General features: G+C 43.8%; 1 protein-coding gene across 1 annotated transcript in view; it reads right to left on the bottom strand.

Annotated features, from left to right (window-relative positions):
• LOC124026139 (phosphatidylinositol 3,4,5-trisphosphate 3-phosphatase TPTE2-like) overlaps positions 1-8,228 on the bottom strand; it is a gene marked incomplete at its 3' end in the record, with an annotated part of 18,448 nt that extends 10,220 nt beyond the window's left edge. Inside the window, exons 1-5 of the mRNA XM_046339302.1 lie at positions 7,903-8,228; positions 6,640-6,712; positions 4,140-4,220; positions 3,352-3,399; positions 2,884-3,045 (exon numbers count right to left, since the gene is read on the bottom strand). Of these exons, the coding sequence (XP_046195258.1) occupies positions 2,884-3,045; positions 3,352-3,399; positions 4,140-4,220; positions 6,640-6,689 (341 nt within the window). The remainder of the gene's footprint in view (positions 1-2,883; positions 3,046-3,351; positions 3,400-4,139; positions 4,221-6,639; positions 6,713-7,902) is intronic.
• Positions 8,229-23,008: the final 14,780 nt, after the last annotated feature.

Below are 23,008 nucleotides of genomic sequence, written 5' to 3'. Positions count from 1 at the left end.
GAGTCAGTCATACACAGACACACACAGAGTCAGTCATACACAGACACACACAGAGTCAGTCATACACAGACACACACAGAGTCAGTCATACACAGACACACACAGAGTCAGTCATACACAGACACACACAGAGTCAGTCATACACAGACACACACAGAGTCAGTCATACACAGACACACACAGAGTCAGTCATACACAGACACACACAGAGTCAGTCATACACAGACACACACAGAGTCAGTCATACACAGACACACACAGAGTCAGTCATACACAGACACACACAGAGTCAGTCATACACAGACACACACAGAGTCAGTCATACACAGACACACACAGAGTCAGTCATACACAGACACACACAGAGTCAGTCATACACAGACACACACAGAGTCAGTCATACACAGACACACACAGAGTCAGTCATACACAGACACACACAGAGTCAGTCATACACAGACACACACACACAGAGTCAGTCATACACAGACACACACACACAGAGTCAGTCATACACAGACACACACACACAGAGTCAGTCATACACAGACACACACACACACAGAGTCAGTCATACACAGACACACACACACACAGAGTCAGTCATACACAGACACACACACACACAGAGAGTCAGTCATACACAGACACACACACACAGAGAGTCAGTCATACACAGACACACACACACAGAGAGTCAGTCATACACAGACACACACACACAGAGAGTCAGTCATACACAGACACACACACACAGAGAGTCGGTCATACACAGACACACACACACAGAGAGTCGGTCATACACAGACACACACACACAGAGAGTCAGTCATACACAGACACACACACACACACAGAGAGTCAGTCATACACAGACACACACACACAGAGAGTCAGTCATACACAGACAGACAGTTCGACCAGTGCTTGGGAGGCGTAAGAGGTTGACTTTTACTCTTGAAAGTTGACAACATTAGAAGGTGCATTATCTATATTAGATTGTGCATCATCAGTATTCCTTGTCTTGTCAGTCATTACAGACCATTTATAATTCTTCAGTAATGTCCAGATCAACACTGCTGATTCAAGGAGTTTAACTTAGTTTATGATGATTCATCAGTGTGTTCCAAGAAGGCCTTACTGCCCAGTAAAGGGCAGACCACTTCCTGGAACCATTTCCTGGAACCACGTCCTGCACATGACTTCCTGTTGAAACAGCTCATCATAGACAGCAGAGGCTCTCCCTCACTCAGGGGGGTCTCTGTCCTACTTTCACTTCATGTACAGTCGTGGCCAAACGCTTTTGAGAATGACACAAATATTAATTTTCAAAGTCTGCTGCCTCAGTTTGTATGATGGCAATTTGCATATACTCCAGAATGTTATGAAGAGTGATCAGATGAATTGCAAAGTCCCTCTTTGCCGTGCAAATGAACTGAACCCCCAAAAAACATTTCCACCGCATTTCAGCCCTGCCACAAAAGGAGCAGCTGACATCATGTCTGATTCTCTCGTTAACACAGGTGTGAGTGTTGATGAAGACAAGGCTGGAGATCACCCTGTCATGCTGATTGAGTTAGAATAACAAACTGGAAGCTTCAAAAGGAGGGTGGTGCCTGAAATCATTGTTCTTTCTCTGTCAACCATGGTTACCTGCAAGGAAACACGTGCCATCATCAGTGTTTTGCACAAAAAGGGCTTCACAGGCAAGGATATTGCTACCAGTAAGATTGCACCTAAATCAACCATTTAAATCAACCATTTATCGGATCATCAAGAACTTCAAGGAGAGCGGTTCAATTGTTGTGAAGAAGGCTTCAGGGCGCCCAAGAAAGTCCAGCAAGCGCCAGGACCGTCTCCTAAAGTTGATTCAGCTGTGGGATCGGGGAACCACCAGTACAGAGCTCAGGAATGGCAGCAGGCAGGTGTGAGTGCATCTGCACACACAGTGAGGTGAAGACTTTTGGAGGATGGCCTGGTGTCAAGAAGGGCAGCAAAGAAGACACTTCTCTCCAGGAAAAACTTCCAGGACAGACTGATATTCTGTAAAAGGTACATGGATTAGACTGCTGGGGACTGGGGTAACGTCATTTTCTTTGATCAATCCCCTTTCCAATTGTTTGAGGCATCTGGAAAAAAGCTTGTCCGGAGAAGACAAGGTGAGCGCTACCATCAGTCCTGTGTCATGGCAACAGTAAAGCATCCTGAGACCAATCATGTGTGGGGTTGCTTCTCAGCCAAGGGAGTGGGCTCACTCACAATTTAGCCTAAGAACACAGCACTGAATAAAGAATGGTACCAACACATCCTCCGAGAGCAACTTCTCCCAACCATCCAGGAACAGTTTGGTGACGACTAATGCCTGTCCAGCATGATGGAGCACCTTGCCATAAGGCAAAAGTGATAACTAAGTGGCTCGGGGAACAAAACATCGATATTTTGGGTCGTGGGCCAGGAAACTCCCCAGACCATTATCCCATTGAGAACTTGTGGTCAATCCTCAAGAGGTGGGTGGACACACAAAAACCAACAAATTCTGACAAACTCCAGGCATTGATTATGCAAAACTGGGCTGCCATCAGTCAGGATGTGGCCCAGAAGTTAATTGACAGCATGCCAGGGCAGATTGCAGAGGTCTTGAAAAAGCAGGGTCAACACTGCAAATATTGACTCTTTGCATCAACTTCATGCAATTGTCAATAAAAGCCTTTGACACTTATGAAATACTTGTAATTATACTTCAGTATTCCATAGTAATATCTGTATCTGACAAAAAATATCTAAAAGACACTGAAGCAGCAAACTGAAGTGAAAATGTATATTTGTGTCATTCAAAACTTTTGGCCACGACTGAGAACACACACACCGTACACACTCGCTTACCCCTCTACATAGACCCGTAGCAGTACATCGGTGAGGAAGAACAGAGAGATGATGAGAGAGACAGTCTCTAGAACGTCCCCCACATCTCTGCTCCGCGTCATCAGAGACAGGTCTACTATCACCAGCACTATATCCACTATGATCAGTACCACACCAAACATACTGGAATACAGAGACACAGAGACAGAATAATCATCATAACCATCATCATCCCCACCACCATCCCCACCACCACCACAGTCATCAGAGACAGGTCTACTATCACCAGCACTATATCCACTATGATCAGTACCACAAACATACTGGAATACAGAGACACAGAGAGAGAATAATTATCATCCCCCTCCACCACCACCGTCATCGTCATCCCCACCGTCATAGTCATCCCCACCACCCCCACAGTCATCCCCACCACCCCCACAGTCATCCCCACCACCCCCACAGTCATCCCCACCACCCCCATCCTACCGGAATCCGAAGGACATGACAAAAGGTGTAATCTTCATCCGAATAAGTCTGTAGAACGAGGAAGAAAAAAAAACGAATGATGACACTCATCAGAAACAACATCTCTATACAGTTGGAGGTGTGTGTGTGTGTGTGTGTCGTTGAGATTGGAGCCGCGGTACTTACTGGTGGGTCATTCCATATCATTTCAGCCATGACAACATCTGAAATTGTTTCTGTCGTTAGAAACACATGAGATGAGCTGCTGCAAAATACTTTTGTTGAAATTGAATTTGATTTTAATCTGACTTAATCTCTCAAGAGTACTGATTGCACCCAAATTGGCCATTTTAATTCATATAACCATCAATAAATAACATCCGATTTGGACCATAATTCTTCCTAACAATGAGTAAGACACGAGGTAGCCAATAAAAACAGTTAAAAGTAATTATAATCCAAATTAGATGTTAGGTACTATATTTATTGAAGATATATATATATATGAATCATATACATTAAAAAAGAAAAAAGGGCCAATTTGGGTTCAATTAATTTGTTTTATTTCTCAGAGATCAAATTATATTTCAACAAAATAATGGAATTCTAATCTGTTTCTAACAACAGAAATAATTTGCTCTTCGTTGTGCATTTTCAGGTGGACTGATTCTGGTACACCAGGTTCAGCACTGTGTGTGTGTGTGTGTGTGTGTGTGTGTGTGTGTGTGTGTGTGTGTGTGTGTGTGTGTGTGTGTGTGTGTGTGTGTGTGTGTGTGTGTGTGTGTGTGTGTGTGTGTGTATACACTTACTGATACATGGTATCAGGGTCAGCACTCTCATCCTTCCCATCGTCTATCTCCACCTTAGCCTCCTCCAGCTTCTCTACACTACTGAGAAGGAGAGAGCGAGGGAGGGAGCGAGGGAGGGAGGGAGCGAGGGAGGGAGCGAGGGAGGGAGCGAGAAAAGGAAGTATGGGGAGAGATCAACATCAATTAAAAGCTATGTTTCCATGTACATTATGTTTAGACACTTAACATGCTACTGCACTGTTGGAGCTAGAAACACAAGCATTTATCTAGATATTACTGCACTGTTGGGGCTAGAAACACAAGCATTTAGTTAGACACTACTGCACTGTTGGAGCTAGAAACACAAGCATTTAGTTAGATACTACTGTACTGTTGGAGCTAGGAACACATGCATTCAGTTAGATACTACTGCACTGTTGGAGCTAGAAACACAAGCATTTAGTTAGATATTACTGCACTGTTGGAGCTAGAAACACAAGCATTTATCTAGATATTACTGCACTGTTGGGGCTAGGAACACAAGCATTTAGTTAGACACTACTGCACTGTTGGAGCTAGAAACACAAGCATTTAGTTAGATATTACTGCACTGTTGGAGCTAGAACATAAGCATTTATCTAGATATTACTGCACTGTTGGAGCTAGAACATAAGCATTTAGTTAGATACTACTGCACTGTTGGAGCTAGAAACACAAGCATTTATCTAGATATTACTGCACTGTTGGGGCTAGGAACACAAGCATTTAGTTAGATATTACTGCACTGTTGGAGCTAGAAACACAAGCATTTAGTTAGATATTACTGCACTGTTGGAGCTAGGAACACATGCATTTAGTTAGATACTACTGCACTGTTGGAGCTAGAAACACAAGCATTTAGTTAGATATTACTGCACTGTTGGAGCTAGGAACACATGCATTTAGTTAGATATTACTGCACTGTTGGAGCTAGAAACACATGCATTTAGTTAGATACTACTGCACTGTTGGAGCTAGAAACACAAGCATTTAGTTAGATATTACTGCATTGTTGGAGCTAGCATTTGGTTAGATACTACTGCACTGTTGGAGCTAGAAACACAAGCATTTAGTTAGATATTACTGCACTGTTGGAGCTAGGAACACATGCATTTAGTTAGATATTACTGCACTGTTGGAGCTAGGAACACATGCATTTAGTTAGATACTACTGCACTGTTGGAGCTAGAAACACAAGCATTTAGTTAGATACTACTGCACTGTTGGAGCTAGGAACACAAGCATTTCACAACACCCGCAATAACATCTGCTAAATATGTGTATGTGACCAATAAAATGTGATATGAAGTAGAGGTTACGGAGTAATTCATCTTGTCCTCTTTGTTGATCCTCTGTCAACATGCGGTGGGAGACGAGCTGAAGGACAAATAGCTGATGACCAGTTGTTTCAAACCAGGAAAAAGCTTCTGACATCAGCAGAAAGTCAGAGTGACTTACAACACAGCAGCCACACCTCTACAGTAGTCTTGACTGACCATTCTTAAGGTTTATCCCAAATGGCACCCTATTCCAAATATATAGTGCACTACTTTGGACCAGAGTCCTATGGTACCCTATATAGTGCACTACTTTAGACCAGAGCCCTATGGTACCCTATATAGTGCACTACTTTAGACCAGAGCCCTATGGTACCCTATATAGTGCACTACTTTGGACCAGAGTCCTATGGTACCCTATATAGTGCACTACTTTAGACCAGAGCCCTATGGTACCCTATATAGTGCACTACTTTAGACCAGAGCCCTATGGTACCCTATATAGTGCACTACTTTGGACCAGAGTCCTATGGTACCCTATATAGTGCACTACTTTAGACCAGAGCCCTATGGTACCCTATATAGTGCACTACTTTGGACCAGAGTCCTATGGTACCCTATATAGTGCACTACTTTGGACCAGAGTCCTATGGTACCCTATATAGTGCACTACTTTAGACCAGAGCCCTATGGCACCCTATTCCCTATATAGTGCACTACTTTGGACCAGAGTCCTATGGTACCCTATATAGTGCACTACTTTAGACCAGAGCCCTATGGTACCCTATTCCCTATATAGTGCACTACTTTAGACCAGAGCCCTATGGCACCCTATTCCCTATATAGTGCACTACTTTAGACCAGAGCCCTATGGAACCCTATTCCCTATATAGTGCACTACTTTAGACCAGGGCTCTTAGTAACATTTGGGACTCAGACCTTCACTGCTGAGCATGTCATTGTAAAAGAATATCTCCTAACAGTAGCTACTTCTGCAGATTACTCATTAAAAGACAGTAAAGTTGGACCTTGTGCGTGTGCGTGTGCGTGTGCGTGTGCGTGTGCGTGTGTGTGTGTGTGTGTGTGTGCGCGCGCGTGTGTGTGTGTGTGTGCGCGTGTGCGTGTGTGTGCGTGTGTGTGTGTGCGTGTGTGTGCGTGTGTGTGCGTGTGTGTGCGTGTGTGTGTGTGTGTCTGTGTTAACTTACCCATTAACTTCCTTGGAATCCAACCCCGGATTGAAATGAACAGATGTCATGATGGTCGTCTTATTTCTCGTTCCTGTTATAGAGAAAATATATCAAAACAGGCAGGGGCGGACTAGGACTAGAATTCAGCCTTGGCATTTCTAACACACCGGACCACTTTTTCTTGAGGCCTCCATTATTACCTAAGTAACGATAATTTGTAGCAAAAAAAACCTAGTTAGACAGGCCCACTGGGCTAAAAATGGACCAGCCAATCAGTCATTTGCCAGAAATGTTAGAAGACCAGTCCGCCCCTGAAACAGAGATTTAAAGTTCTCCCATGTGGCTTTTGGTGACATGTTTCTGTCAAACACTTTAGAGTAACAAATGGCACTCTATTCCCTACATAGGACACTACTTTCGAAAAGTGTCCATAGAGCTCTGGTCAAACTATGTAGGGAATAGTGTGCCATTTGGCCCATTTCTAAATGGACAGTGTGTCTGCTGGTTACAATGTTTGGACTAGCCAAGAGCCCAGGCTTTCCACATGTAACGTGGGTTTACGGGTGTCTTAAAACATGCGTTTCCCGAAACACCGTTGATATACGGCTTAATACTGACCCTAAAATGTACTAAATCAAGTCTAGTCACATCATTGCACATGTTGACTGTGGCCTATAACGAACAAAATACAGCTCAATTGAATTAACATGAAATTGACTTCAATAGTGTTGAATTACATAGTATAGGTTATTTATCTTCTAACGCCGTCATCTCGGGTTTCATTTGAAGCATATTTTTTTGTTTCATCGTTCGCTTGTTTGTAACAATTGCAAAGACATGGTAACTATTTGTAGTCAACTTCACAACTAAGTTATCAGCGGTCACAGAAAGACAGATAAACATCGATTCTGTTGAGCCTGGATCTTCGGTGTATAATTTGACGCGGTATATGAACAAAAAAACGCATCTGCCGACGCACCGTTCTACGTGTGGTCTGAATCAGTCGGTAAAATAACGAGCGGTGTCCAGTACAACTTTAGTAAAGACGGTTTTAGGTAAACAGCTCGGGAGATTTAAACGACAGACTTATTACGATGCTTCTGGGGAAACCATCCACTGTAGTTGACACCCACACACGGTCCGGCAGAAAGCACTCAGAATAAACGGGATCTCTGACCGAAACAAACACACAGTCTACACTTGTTGCTGTACTTTTGGAAGAATGGATGAAAGATTAACCAAAAAAATGATCTGGAAAGTTGTGGCTACAATGTTACAAACCTAACGACTCTTTCAGCAGCGTAGAAGAGTGCCGAGGTGCTGCTCTCTCCCCTTCACCTTGTTTTCCGTTCGGTTTATTTTCTTTATCCAAACGAATCACTGTCGGTGAACCGGGTCGCCTGTATCGGTATGTGTGATATCCGATTAGGAAGTATACGAAACTAGTCTTGTGACTGTTCGAGAAGAAGGATCAAAGGTTCACCGAGGTATTTTTTCCTTCCATCCTCCTATTCCTCCTCCACTCTCTGCAAACGTAGCGGTTTTCAACTTCCTGACAGGCGGATCGCTCAAGAGTGACTTCGAAATTTAACGTCTAACCGTATTCTGAGGACGTCGAGAAATGCCTTCAAAAACCAGGCAAAAATGGGCGCTATTTATCGTCAAAAAGGCTTGCGTTTCGCAATGGGGTGGCGGATGGGTGTAATGCAATTACTCTGGATCAGAAGGTCACGTGTTCAATCCCAGTGCTGGACACAAATGTATGTTTTAACCAAATCCCAAACCCTTACCTTAACCATTCGGACTGAATGCCTAAACTTAACATTTTACAGTTTTTGCCGATTGCTTACACACTGAAAGGGAATACTGAGACAAAAGCATCAAAACCTTAACTTTTGTAATCATACCTTTAAACAAAGGCACCAAAAGTACAAACTCATTTTCTGCTTTGCACTTTGGTTGCATTTCTGCAACACACTACTTACAAAACACTACACACTGTTTCTTACATTAGACACTTCATTCAAGAATGAAATCTCTTGCAATCATTGGGAAAACCGCTTCTATTCAAAATGCAAAACATACCTGAAATTGGCAACACCCACACACACACATGAAAACACTTCTACAGTAATTGAACACCAATTAGTCTGAGCCTCACCACCACAAATAGACCTCAGGTATGATCAGCTCTTTTGTGAGAACTTTGCAAACATGGAGGCAGTGAGAGGAAGAGGAGAGGAAGAAGTGTAGGGAGAGGAAGAAGTGTAGGGAGAGGAAGAAGTGTAGGGAGAGGAAGAAGTGTAGGGAGAGGAAGAAGTGTAGGGAGAGGAAGGACCAGGCAATAGACAGACATATTTCCAACAACATTAGGGCCATTTTGATGGACCGTGTCATAAATCATGTCCTGACGATGAGAGAGGGTAGAGGCAGAGGGTCCTGCCCAACCTGAGTCGCTACACGGTAGCATCCAGAATACAGACATTTAGACTGAAGAACGGGTATGTCTTCAACGTTCTACACTAGACTGTACCTTGAATTGTTGCATATCATTCTGCATCACAGTACAATGCAATGTAGTCCTACAATATTAGGTTTATGCTCTTCAGTGAACCAAAAGAATAGATGTAGTACATGTAATACCGTTGATGTTACTGTGTCCAGTATGACAGTACAGTATGTAAATAAAATAACCAATGACATCCTACTCTTGCATTTTCTACAGAACTGCCAGACGACCTCCTGAGGGTGGAAGGCAACGCCACCATCTTGGGTCAACACCATCCGCCCACATCAACTAAGAGAGCAAATCATTGCAGATCACACAACGTTCCATAATAACCAACCAGTACGTCGACACTCTGCCGCCATCTTGGGTCAACACCATCTTACGATGAAGCAGCTGTCGATGGTGTCATTCAGTCATAGTGAAGGTCTTTGACTATGTACAAGTGTCACTTTACTACACTGTAATGGCAGTACGTTGTGTCCTATTGGCTCTGCATTCAGACAAAATACAGTATGTGACCCAGGCAGGTTCCCCATTCTGAGAGAGGGGGTTGTGTTGTCTGTGGGGGCACCTGCCTTGTCTGCAAGCAATGGAAGAGGCATGCACCCTATTCCTATATAGTGGGGTCAGTCCAGGGTTGGATACACAAGGCAACCGTCACCTAGCCAGGGATGACATGGCTTGTGATGTGGCCTAACCCTAACAGAAGGCGGGATCCATAAACCATCCACCCCTACAATATTTAGGTTTTGTTTACCATTGCACTGTAATTACTTTTGTTTATGTGAGTTTACAGTAACTTATTGTATTGATTACTGTACTGTAAAAAAAACTGCAATGGCAAAAAAAAATTCGAGGCCCTTCTATTTTTTTATATTAATTTTACCTTTTTAACTAGGCAAGTCAGTTAAGAGTAAATTCTTATTTACAATGATGGCCTAGGCACATGCCTCTTCCATTGCTTGCAGACAAGGCAGGTGCCCCCACAGACAACACACCTTTGTTCAGGGGCAGAACGACATTTTTACCTTGTCAGCTCGGGGATTCGATCTTCCGGTTACTGGCCCAATCACTAGGCTTCCTGCCGCCCCGGTGTAAGTAGATGTACAGGAGCAATCTTTCACAGAAGCTTGTATGACACATTTAAAAAGGTATACAATGTACTAAAGACGTAAGTATTTTTTAATAAATTACGTCCGTGTGTTGCTGCTTTGAAATAGTAATTGAAATGGTGCGTGTGCCATTTTTGTTGCAAGAAATGATTTAAGTTTTGATTGCAGAGTTTCATTTTGATAGAAGTAAGATGTTTATCCCCGAGTGTCTCATTTGGCTTGTGTGTTACGTTGATACACAACAAGAGTGTAAGCAATCGCAAAAAAACCTGTAACCCTAACTATTAACTTCAAAATTTGACGTTTGGAGAAACGTGGATAAAAAATCGAATTCTGCAGCGCTTTTGAGTTAACATAACAAGTAGGCATGCTGATGGTGCTGCAACACACACAAAAGTTGTCCACTGGGCCTTTTAATAGTCCTGTATTAGCAGAAATGTATTCCAGTGGCTATGCCCCTCTGCTGGTCAGTCCAAATCAATGGCCTTGTTTTATTCTACTTCATGTACACACTTTATTCCAATGAATGCGCCAATCTTTCCTGTTGCAAATGGTAATAATATAAATAATATGCCATTTAGCAGACGCTTTTATCCAAAGCGACTTACAGTCATGTGTGCATACATTCTACGTATGGGTGGTCCCGGGAATTGAACCCACTACCCTGGCGTTACAAGCGCCATGCTCTACCAACTGAGCTACAGAAGGGAAGGCTTCTGAGAAACATCTAGAATCAAAGGGAATTAATTGCACTCCACCAACTCTTCACAGGGATTTTAATTTTAAATTAAACAAAACGTACCCATGCTATTTCAGATGTAGGAACCCGATGATGTACAATGTTGCAGATACATGGTTTTTATCCAGGGGGGTAGGCAAAGATTTGTGCATCAAAAGACCAACACAGGTTCCAAATGGCACCCTATTCCCTATATATAGTGCACTACTTTAGACCAGAGCCCTATATAACCCTATTCCCTATATAGTGCACTACTTTAGACCAGAGCCCTATATAACCCTATTCCCTATATAGTGCACTACTTTAGACCAGAGCCCTATATAACCCTATTCCCTATATAGTGCACTACTTTAGACCAGAGCCCTATATAACCCTATTCCCTATATAGTGCACTACTTTAGACCAGAGAACCTGTCAGGCTGTGTGACGGATTGAGTGCCAACTTTTCAGGCTATTGTGGCTTTTGACACAAAACAGCTCGGTCCACTTTCCCCAACAGGTTGGACGAGCTAGAAGGTTTGAAATCCTCCTCTCCGCTACTGAAATCTCAAAATCAGAACGAAAATAACTTTTACCGATCAAGAATGCCACCTGTTTGAGGAAGCGAACCAACTGCTTTTCTTCCAGACTGTTTGAAACGACATTCTGACCACTTTCCCAACAAGGTAGACGAGTATGAAAATGGACGAGTATGAAAATGGACGAGTATGAAAATGGACGAGTATGAAAATGGACGAGTATGAAAATGGACGAGTATGAAAATGAAATGCCACAACTTTTTGGTTTTCTGCCATTCAAATCTAAAATCAGAAAACTTCTTCCACGAAAAACATTTAAGAGCTAAAGCCTCACAACGTTACTTTACGCACAGTTACAATCTAGCGGTTGTTTTTTTCCATCTTTTGTCCAGTTCTTGGTACATATATTGATAGTTACATCCTTTAATTTCTTTCCAGGTCCCTGGTACCGTGGACACATGAAACTCACAGCAGGGGAATGGTAGTTCAGACGTTTATCATACAAACTCAAATGTTTTATACAATAATAAACCAGCATTCTAAACTAAACATGGTTCCCTGATGTTTATAGTTGATCATCCTGAAATCGTGAATAAATCATAAAAAACACTAATTCTGTAGTAGTACAGTCTGTGTTGTATACAAAAGCAATACATAGAAAATACACTTAGAAAATATGAAAAATACAAGCCTACAGATTGTAAAAAGGTGTGAAGTGAAAGTTCTTTGGGTAAAAGCTTAGAATACACATCACTCTCTCATAACACTACTGAGCAACACAAAACACATCACTCTCTCATAACACTACTGAGCAACACAAAACACATCAATCACTCATAACACTACTGAGCAACACAAAACATCACTCTCTCATAACACTACTGAGCAACACAAAACACATCAATCACTCATAACACTACTGAGCAACACAAAACACATCAATCAAATGTAATTGATCTAATAGGGACATAACATCGCCTCAGTAGACAGGACTCACTCCACAGTGTAGGACAGTAGGGATATATGTTGGCGCCAGGATGAAACCGAGAGTAGGGCCTGAAAAGAGAACAGACCTGATTGGCAGAACATGTAACAGTATTTGGTAGCATTCTAACGTGTGTCCATCGTGTCATGTGGTCACAGTTGTTGTCAATTAAAACCCCCCCAAAATTGCATCTCTATCTGAGAAGCTCACAGTGTCACATCTCTATCTGAGAAGCTCAGTGTCACGTCTCTATCTGAGAAGCTCAGTGTCACGTCTCTATCTGAGAAGCTCAGTGTCACGTCTCTATCTGAGAAGCTCAGTGTCACGTCTCTATCTGAGAAGCTCGCGGTGTCACATCTCTATCTGAAAAGCTCACAGTGTCACAGAAGGACGGACGGACAGTTCCTTTTGGCAGGAACGGTAACATGATTTGAGAAGCTCCGTGTTGCACAGACAGACAGACAGACAGACAGACAGACAGACAGACAGACAGACAGACAGACAGACAGACAGACAGACAGACAGACAGACAGACAGACAGACAGACAGACAGACAGACAGACAGACAGACAGACAGACAGACAGACAGACAGACAGACAGACAGACAGACAGACAGACAGACAGACAGACAGACAGACAGACAGACAGACAGACAGACAGACAGACAGACAGACAGACAGACAGACAGACAGACAGACAGACAGACAGACAGACAGACAGACAGACAGACAGACAGACAGACAGACAGACAGACAGACAGACAGACAGACAGACAGACAGACAGACAGACAGACAGACAGACAGACAGACAGACAGACAGACAGACAGACAGACAGACAGACAGACAGACAGACAGACAGACAGACAGACAGACAGACAGACAGACAGACAGACAGACAGACAGACAGACAGACAGACAGACTGGTGTGACTGACACCATCGCTCTAATATCCAATTGGTGGTGACATTTGACTCCCAGCATCATAATACATATGTCATAAAAGATTACATTTCATTTATTTATTTAACCAGGCAAGTCAGTTAAGAACAAATTATTATTTACAATGACGGCTTATAAGGGGAACAGTGGGTTAACTGCCTTGTTCTCAGGGGAACAGTGGGTTAACTGCCTTGTTCTCAGGGGAACAGTGGGTTAAACTTCCTTGTTCTCAGGGGGCAGAACAACAGATTTTTACCTTGTCAACTCGGGGGATTCCATCTAGCAACCTATCTGTTACTGGCCCAACCTGCCGCTCACAACTTGTCGTGACACACATTGCATTATTGTATGGCTGGTTATAACACCTACATAAGAGTGTCATAACCTACAACAGTAGTTATTGTATGGCTGGTTATAACACCTACATAAGTGTCAAAACCCACAACAGTAGTTATTTTATGGCTGGTTATAACACCTACATAAGAGTGTCATAACTTACAACAGTAGTTATTGTATGGCTGGTTATGCCACCTACATAAGAGTGTCATAACCTACAACAGTAGTTATTGTATGGCTGGTTATGACACCTACATAAGAGTGTCATAACCCACAACAGTAGTTATTGTATGGCTGGTTATGACCACCTACATAAAAGTGTCAAAGCCCACAAAACCGTCCACACGAGGCAAAACATTCCATTCCACCATAGCTTACAGTATATTTATGTAATATATGTTTGTATATATTCTTATTGACCATATTCAATTCTCATTGTATATTCACTCACACATTGGATGTCAGACATGCAGCTAGCCCAGTGCTCTGTTTCTGATGACTGGGATGAATGTAGGATCAGATTTCAGGAGCAGGACAAGACACCCTCTATGTGACTGATGACTGACATAAGGACAGGTACGTGATAGGCCTATCTGGTCCTTCTGTAGCTCAGTTGGTAGAGCATGGCGCTTGTAACGCCAGGGTAGTGGGTTCGATCCCCGGGACCACCCATACGTAGAATGTATGCACACATGACTGTAAGTCGCTTTGGATAAAAGCATCTGCTAAATGGCATATATTATTATTATTATATTATTATTATTATTATTATATTATGGTTTATATGATTATGATGGTCATAAGGCTTCTTGGCATAACAAAGCAATTGTACGGTGTTGAAAATAGTTTTGCTGTGCTGATGTCATAGGTACGAGACGGAGCCACTGTTAGCGTGGCTGTGCTGAGGTCATAGGTACGAGACGGAGCCGCTGTTAGCATGGCTGTGCTGAGGTCATAGGTACGAGACGGAGCCGCTGTTAGCATGGCTGTGCTGATGTCATAGGTACGAGACGGAGCCGCTGTTAGCGTGGCTGTGCTGAGGTCATAGGTACGAGACGGAGCCGCTGTTAGCGTGGCTGTGCTGAGGTCATAGGTACGAGACGGAGCCGCTGTTAGCGTGGCTGTGCTGAGGTCATAGGTACGAGACGGAGCCGCTGTTAGCATGGCTGTGCTGATGTCATAGGTACGAGACGGAGCCATTGTTAGCATGGCTGTGCTGACGTCATAGGTACGAGACGGAGCCGCTGTTAGCATGGCTTTGCTGACGTCATAGGTACGAGACGGAGCCGCTGTTAGCATGGCTGTGCTCATAGGTACGAGACGGATCCGCTCTTAGCGTGGCTGTGCTGAGGTCATAGGTACGAGACGGAGCCGCTGTTAGCATGGCTGTGCTGAGGTCATAGGTACGAGACGGAGCCGCTGTTAGCATGGCTGTGCTGAGGTCATTTGTACGAGACGGAGCCGCTGTTAGCGGTGCTAAAAAAGTAGTTTTGCACACCCTCGAGTGTACAATAGCTTTCCAACAAAAAATGACCAATTAAATAAAACACATTACTTTGATGAATTTAGTCATAGTCCCGACACATCTACGATTGCTCTATGTTAGGTTGAGACGCGACCCAGTCGTTAAGTCTTTGTTCTGTATCTATGCACGCAACCCAGTCGATCATTCTAAATGTTTCGTTGCCAGCTTTTATCCCTTGCTTGCTAGCTAGCCAGCCAACACAATCACTTCAAACTGAAGCTGGTAAGACAGCAAACTAGCTGCAATTCATGTTGTTTGCATACAGTATATCTATAACAATTATGCTGATTCATGACTTTTACTGGCTGAGAAAAAAATGTCTTGTCCAGACACATTAAATGTCAATAGGAGATCTAGTGGAGATAGAATTTCAATATTTTTTATTTTTTTTTAATTGTCAAGAGACAGACGTTGTTGCAAACTAAATGTAGGCTAGAAGCAAGGGGAGATAATGTCTAGAATAATTTTACAGAGGAAAACAATTTAATGAATTGGTTGGCTGGGATAATGGATACATAGGGATTTGTCAGATGGAACAGAAAACAAGATACCCATTGTCATCTGCTTACTTTGAGCTAAACAATTTGTTTTTGTATGGCTTAGAATGCATCTCAACCAATAAAAATGCTTGTTTTGACCAACCTGTTTTAGAAAGTGTATTTTCTTAGCAAAGTGACACAGGATGGTCGTAATGGTTCATCACAATATCATAAATCGTATTTTCTGCAAGTTATTTCAAAGATGATAAAAAATTACACATTGCAACAAGAAATTATTTTTTTAAGAAACAAACTTTCAAACAAAACTAATTTGAGTAAATGTGGGTTTTGACACTTAAGTAGGTAACCATAACCAGCCATAAAATAACCGGGATTCATCCGATGGTATTGAGGAGTACACCACAAGTCACCGGCTTCATCAATAAATGTATTGATGACGTCGTCCCCACAGTGACCGTACGTACATACACCAACCAGAAGCAATGGATTACAGGCAACATCCACACTAAGCTAAAGGGTAGAGTGGCTGCTTCAAGGAGCGGGACTCTAACCTGGGCGCTTATAAGAAATCTCGCTTTGCCCTTCGACGAACCATCAAACAGGCAAAAAAAAAATCGATATAGGACTAAGATTGAATCCTACTACACCGGCTCTGACACTCGTTGGATGTGGCAGGGCTTGCAAACTATTCCAGATGACAAATGGAAGCCCAGCCGCGAGCTGCCCAGTGACACGAGCCTACCAAATGAGTTAAATGACTTCTATGCTCGCATCAAGGCAAGCAACACTGAAGCATGCATGAGAGCACCAGCTTTTCCGAACGAGTGTGTGATCAAGACATTCAAACAGGTCAACATTCACAAGACCGCGGGATCAGACGGATTACCAGGACATGTACTTAGAGCATGCGCTGACCAACTGAGTCTGCTATACCAACATGTTTAAAGCAGACCACCATAGTCCCTGTGCCCAAGAACACAAAGGCAACCTGCCTAAATGTCAACCAACCCGCAGCATTAAGTGCTTTGAAAGGCTTGTCATGGCTCACAACACCATCATCCCAGAAAACCTAGACCCACTCCACTTTGCATACCGCCCAAATAGATCCACAGATAACGCAAATCTCTATTGTACTCCACACCTAAGTGAGAATGCTGTTCATTGACTGCAGCTCAGCTTTCAACACCATAGTTACCTCAAAGCTCATCACTAAGGTAAGGACCCTGGGATTAAACCCCTCCATCTTCAACTGGATCCTGGACTTCCTGACGGGCCGTCCCCAGGTGGTAGGCAACAACATATTTGCTTTGCTGATCCTCAACATAGAGGCCCCTCAGGGGTGCGTGCTTAGTCCCCTCCTGTACTCCCTGTTTACTCACGACTGCATGGCCAAGCACGACTCCAACACCATCATTAAGTTTGCTGTCGACACAACGGTGGTAGGCCTGATCACCGACAACGATGAGGAGGTCAGAGACCTGGCCAGTGTGGTACCAGGACAAAAACCTCTCCCTCAACATGATCAAGCAAAGGAGATGATGGTGGACTACAGGAAAAGGAGGACCGAACACGCCCCCATTCTCATCGACAGGGTGGTAGTGAAGCAGGTTGAGAACTTCCAAGTTCCTTGGCGTCCACATCACCAACAAACTATCATTTGGGTCCTCAGATTCTCAAAAGGTTCCACAGCTGCACCTCTGAGAGCATCCTGACTGGTTGCATCACCGTGTGCACCATCACACGCATGTTGATTTTGACCAACTACAGCAGAAGTGATAAGGACACTCAAGTTGAAATATCAAAACAAACTCTGAACCTGTTATGCTGGTGAATGAGGACCCAAAAGCGACTTAACGAAAACAGAGTCTTTATTCCAGTATATGACAAAAGTAATAATCCTGGAAAAATCAAGAAGAAAACAAAACAGGAAAAAAATTAAATCCACTCGTAGTAACGAGGACAGACTGGAGACTCGACCATTGACTGCAGGTTGCTTCGGGAAGGCACCGACCGTAGCAGACTAAGACACCTGCTCACACGCAGCATCTGAAGGAGACAAAACACGACAGGGCGAGACAAGGACACAGAACAGCGAACATCATACAAGGATCCGACAAGGACAGAAGCGGAAAACAAGGGGAGAAATAGGGCTCTAATCAGAGGGCAAAATAGGGGACAGGTGTGAAAAGAGTAAATGAGTGAGTTAGGAGAATGAGGAACAGCTGGGAGCAGGAACGGAACGATAGAGAGAAGAGAGAGAGGGAGGGGGAGAGAGAGGGATAGAAAAAGGGAACGAACCTAATAAGACCAGCAGGGGGAAACGAACAGAAGGGAAAGCACAAGGACAAGACAATATATGACAAAACATGACAGAACCAACTATATTAATTCGGGGACAGGTCGAAACACATTAACTATTACTATTATTAAAGTCACGCAGTAAAATACTATTTGAGTAAAAGTCTAAAAGTATTTGGTTGTAAATATACTTGCAGTATGTTTCAAAAAGTAAATGTAATTGCTCAATTTTACTTAAGTATACAAAAGTACAAATCTTTTCAAATTCCTTATATTAAGGAAAACAGAGGGCTTCATTTTCTTGTATTAAAAAAAAAACAAATCACGGATAGCCAGGGGAACACTCCAACACTCAGACATCATTACAGATAGCCAGGGGCACACTCCTACACTCAGACATCATTACAGATAGCCAGGGGAACACTCCTACACTCAGACATCATTACAGATAGCCAGGGACACACTCCTACACTCAGACATCATTACAGATAGCCAGGGACACACTCCTACACTCAGACATCATTACAGATAGCCAGGGACACACTCCTACACTCAGACATCATTACAGATAGCCAAGGACACACTCCTACACTCAGACATCATTACAGATAGCCAGGGGAACACTCCTACACTCAGACATCATTACAGATAGCCAGGGGAACACTCCTACACTCAGACATCATTACAGATAGCCAGGGAACACTCCTACACTCAGACATCATTACAGATAGCCAGGGGAACACTCCTACACTCAGACATCATTACAGATAGCCAGGGACACACTCCTACACTCAGACATCATTACAGATAGCCAGGGGAACACTCCTACACTCAGACATCATTACAGATAGCCAGGGACACACTCCTACACTCAGACATCATTACAGATAGCCAGGGGGAACACTCCTACACTCAGACATCATTACAGATAGCCAGGGGGAACACTCCTACACTCAGACATCATTACAGATAGCCAGGGGAACACTCCTACACTCAGACATCATTACAGATAGCCAGGGACACACTCCTACACCCAGACATCATTACAGATAGCCAGGGACACACTCCTACACTCAGACATCATTACAGATAGCCAGGGGAACACTCCTACACTCAGACATCATTACAGATAGCCAGGGAACACTCCTACACATTACAGACATCATTACAGATAGCCAGGGGAACACTCCTACACTCAGACATCATTACAGATAGCCAGGGTAACACTCCTACACTCAGACATCATTACAGATAGCCAGGGAACACTCCTACACTCAGACATCATTACAGATAGCCAGGGAACACTCCTACACTCAGACATCATTACAGATAGCCAGGGGAACACTCCTACACTCAGACATCATTACAGATAGCCAGGGGAACACTCCTACACTCAGACATCATTACAGATAGCCAGGGACACACTCCTACACTCAGACATCATTACAGATAGCCAGGGGAACACTCCTACACTCAGACATCATTACAGATAGCCAGGGGAACACTCCTACACTCAGACATCATTACAGATAGCCAGGGACACACTCCTACACTCAGACATCATTACAGATAGCCAGGGGAACACTCCTACACTCAGACATCATTACAGATAGCCAGGGGGCACACTCCTACACTCAGACATCATTACAGATAGCCAGGGGAACACTCCTACACTCAGACATCATTACAGATAGCCAGGGACACACTCCTACACTCAGACATCATTACAGATAGCCAGGGGAACACTCCTACACTCTGACATCATTACAGATAGCCAGGGGAACACTCCTACACTCTGACATCATTACAGATAGCCAGGGGAACACTCCTACACTCAGACATCATTACAGATAGCCAGGGGAACACTCCTACACTCAGACATCATTACAGACAGCCAGGGGAACACTCCTACACTCAGACATCATTACAGACAGCCAGGGGAACACTCCTACACTCAGACATCATTACAGATAGCCAGGGGAACACTCCTACACTCAGACATCATTACAGACAGCCAGGGGAACACTCCTACACTCAGACATAATTACAGATAACCAGGGGAACACTCCTACACTCAGACATCATTACAGATAGCCAGGGGAACACTCCTACACTCAGACATCATTACAGATAGCCAGGGGAACACTCCAACACTCAGACATCATTACAGATAGCCAGGGGAACACTCCTACACTCAGACATCATTACAGATAGCCAGGGGAACACTCCTACACTCAGACATCATTACAGATAGCCAGGGGAACACTCCTACACTCAGACATCATTACAGATAGCCAGGGACACACTGACATCATTACAGATAGCCAGGGGAACACTCCTACACTCAGACATCATTACAGATAGCCAGGGGAACACTCCTACACTCAGACATCATTACAGATAGCCAGGGGAACACTCCTACACTCAGACATCATTACAGATAGCCAGGGGAACACTCCTACACTCAGACATCATTACAGATAGCCAGGGGGCACACTCCTACACTCAGACATCATTACAGATAGCCAGGGGGAACACTCCTACACTCAGACATCATTACAGATAGCCAGGGGAACACTCCTACACTCAGACATCATTACAGATAGCCAGGGAACACTCCTACACTCAGACATCATTACAGATAGCCAGGGGAACACTCCAACACTCAGACATCATTACAGATAGCCAGGGGAACACTCCTACACTCAGACATCATTACAGATAGCCAGGGACACACTCCTACACTCAGACATCATTACAGATAGCCAGGGGAACACTCCTACACTCAGACATCATTACAGACAGCCAGGGACACACTCCTACACCCAGACATCATTACAGATAGCTAGGGACACACTCCTACACTCAGACATCATTACAGATAGCCAGGGACACACTCCTACACTCAGACATCATTACAGATAGCCAGGGGAACACTCCTACACTCAGACATCATTACAGATAGCCAGGGACACACTCCTACACTCAGACATCATTACAGATAGCCAGGGAACACTCCTACACTCAGACATCATTACAGATAGCCAGGGACACACTCCTACACTCAGACATCATTACAGATAGCCAGGGACACACTCCTACACTCAGACATCATTACAGATAGCCAGGGACACACTCCTACACTCAGACATCATTACAGATAGCCAGGGACACACTCCAACACTCAGACATCATTACAGATAGCCAGGGACACACTCCTACACTCAGACATCATTACAGATAGCCAGGGGAACACTCCTACACTCAGACATCATTACAGATAGCCAGGGACACACTCCTACACTCAGACATCATTACAGATAGCCAGGGGCACACTCCTACACTCAGACATCATTACAGATAGCCAGGGGGCACACTCCTACACTCAGACATCATTACAGATAGCCAGGGGGCACACTCCTACACTCAGACATCATTACAGATAGCCAGGGGGCACACTCCTACACTCAGACATCATTACAGATAGCCAGGGACACACTCCTACACTCAGACATCATTACAGATAGCCAGGGACACACTCCAACACTCAGACATCATTACAGATAGCCAGGGACACACTCCTACACTCAGACATCATTACAGATAGCCAGGGGAACACTCCTACACTCAGACATCATTACAGATAGCCAGGTGAACACTCCTACACTCAGACATCATTACAGATAGCCAGGGACACACTCCTACACTCAGACATCATTACACATAGCCAGGGGGCACACTCCTACACTCAGACATCATTACAGATAGCCAGGGACACACTCCTACACTCAGACATCATTACAGATAGCCAGGGACACACTCCTACACTCAGACATCATTACAGATAGCCAGGGGACACTCCTACACTCAGACATCATTACAGATAGCCAGGGGAACACTCCTACACTCAGACATCATTACAGATAGCCAGGGACACACTCCTACACTCAGACATCATTACAGATAAAAGTATTTGGTTGTAAATATACTTGCAGTATGTTTCAAAAAGTAAATGTAATTGCTCAATTTTACTTAAGTATACAAAAGTACAAATCTTTTCAAATTCCTTATATTAAGGAAAACAGAGGGCTTCATTTTCTTGTATTTAAAAAAAAAACAAATCACGGATAGCCAGGGGAACACTCCAACACTCAGACATCATTACAGATAGCCAGGGGCACACTCCTACACTCAGACATCATTACAGATAGCCAGGGGAACACTCCTACACTCAGACATCATTACAGATAGCCAGGGACACACTCCTACACTCAGACATCATTACAGATAGCCAGGGACACACTCCTACACTCAGACATCATTACAGATAGCCAGGGACACACTCCTACACTCAGACATCATTACAGATAGCCAAGGACACACTCCTACACTCAGACATCATTACAGATAGCCAGGGGAACACTCCTACACTCAGACATCATTACAGATAGCCAGGGGAACACTCCTACACTCAGACATCATTACAGATAGCCAGGGGAACACTCCTACACTCAGACATCATTACAGATAGCCAGGGGAACACTCCTACACTCAGACATCATTACAGATAGCCAGGGACACACTCCTACACTCAGACATCATTACAGATAGCCAGGGACACACTCCTACACTCAGACATCATTACAGATAGCCAGGGGAACACTCCTACACTCAGACATCATTACAGATAGCCAGGGGAACACTCCTACACTCAGACATCATTACAGATAGCCAGGGGACACACTCCTACACTCAGACATCATTACAGATAGCCAGGGGAACACTCCTACACTCAGACATCATTACAGATAGCCAGGGACACACTCCTACACTCAGACATCATTACAGATAGCCAGGGACACACTCCTACACTCAGACATCATTACAGATAGCCAGGGGGAACACTCCTACACTCAGACATCAT

This window comes from Oncorhynchus gorbuscha, unplaced genomic scaffold, assembly GCF_021184085.1.
Source record: "Oncorhynchus gorbuscha isolate QuinsamMale2020 ecotype Even-year unplaced genomic scaffold, OgorEven_v1.0 Un_scaffold_2630, whole genome shotgun sequence".
NCBI lineage: Eukaryota > Metazoa > Chordata > Actinopteri > Salmoniformes > Salmonidae > Oncorhynchus > Oncorhynchus gorbuscha.
Note: the sequence above shows the minus strand (reverse complement) of the source record. Positions and strands in the feature narration are given on the sequence as shown.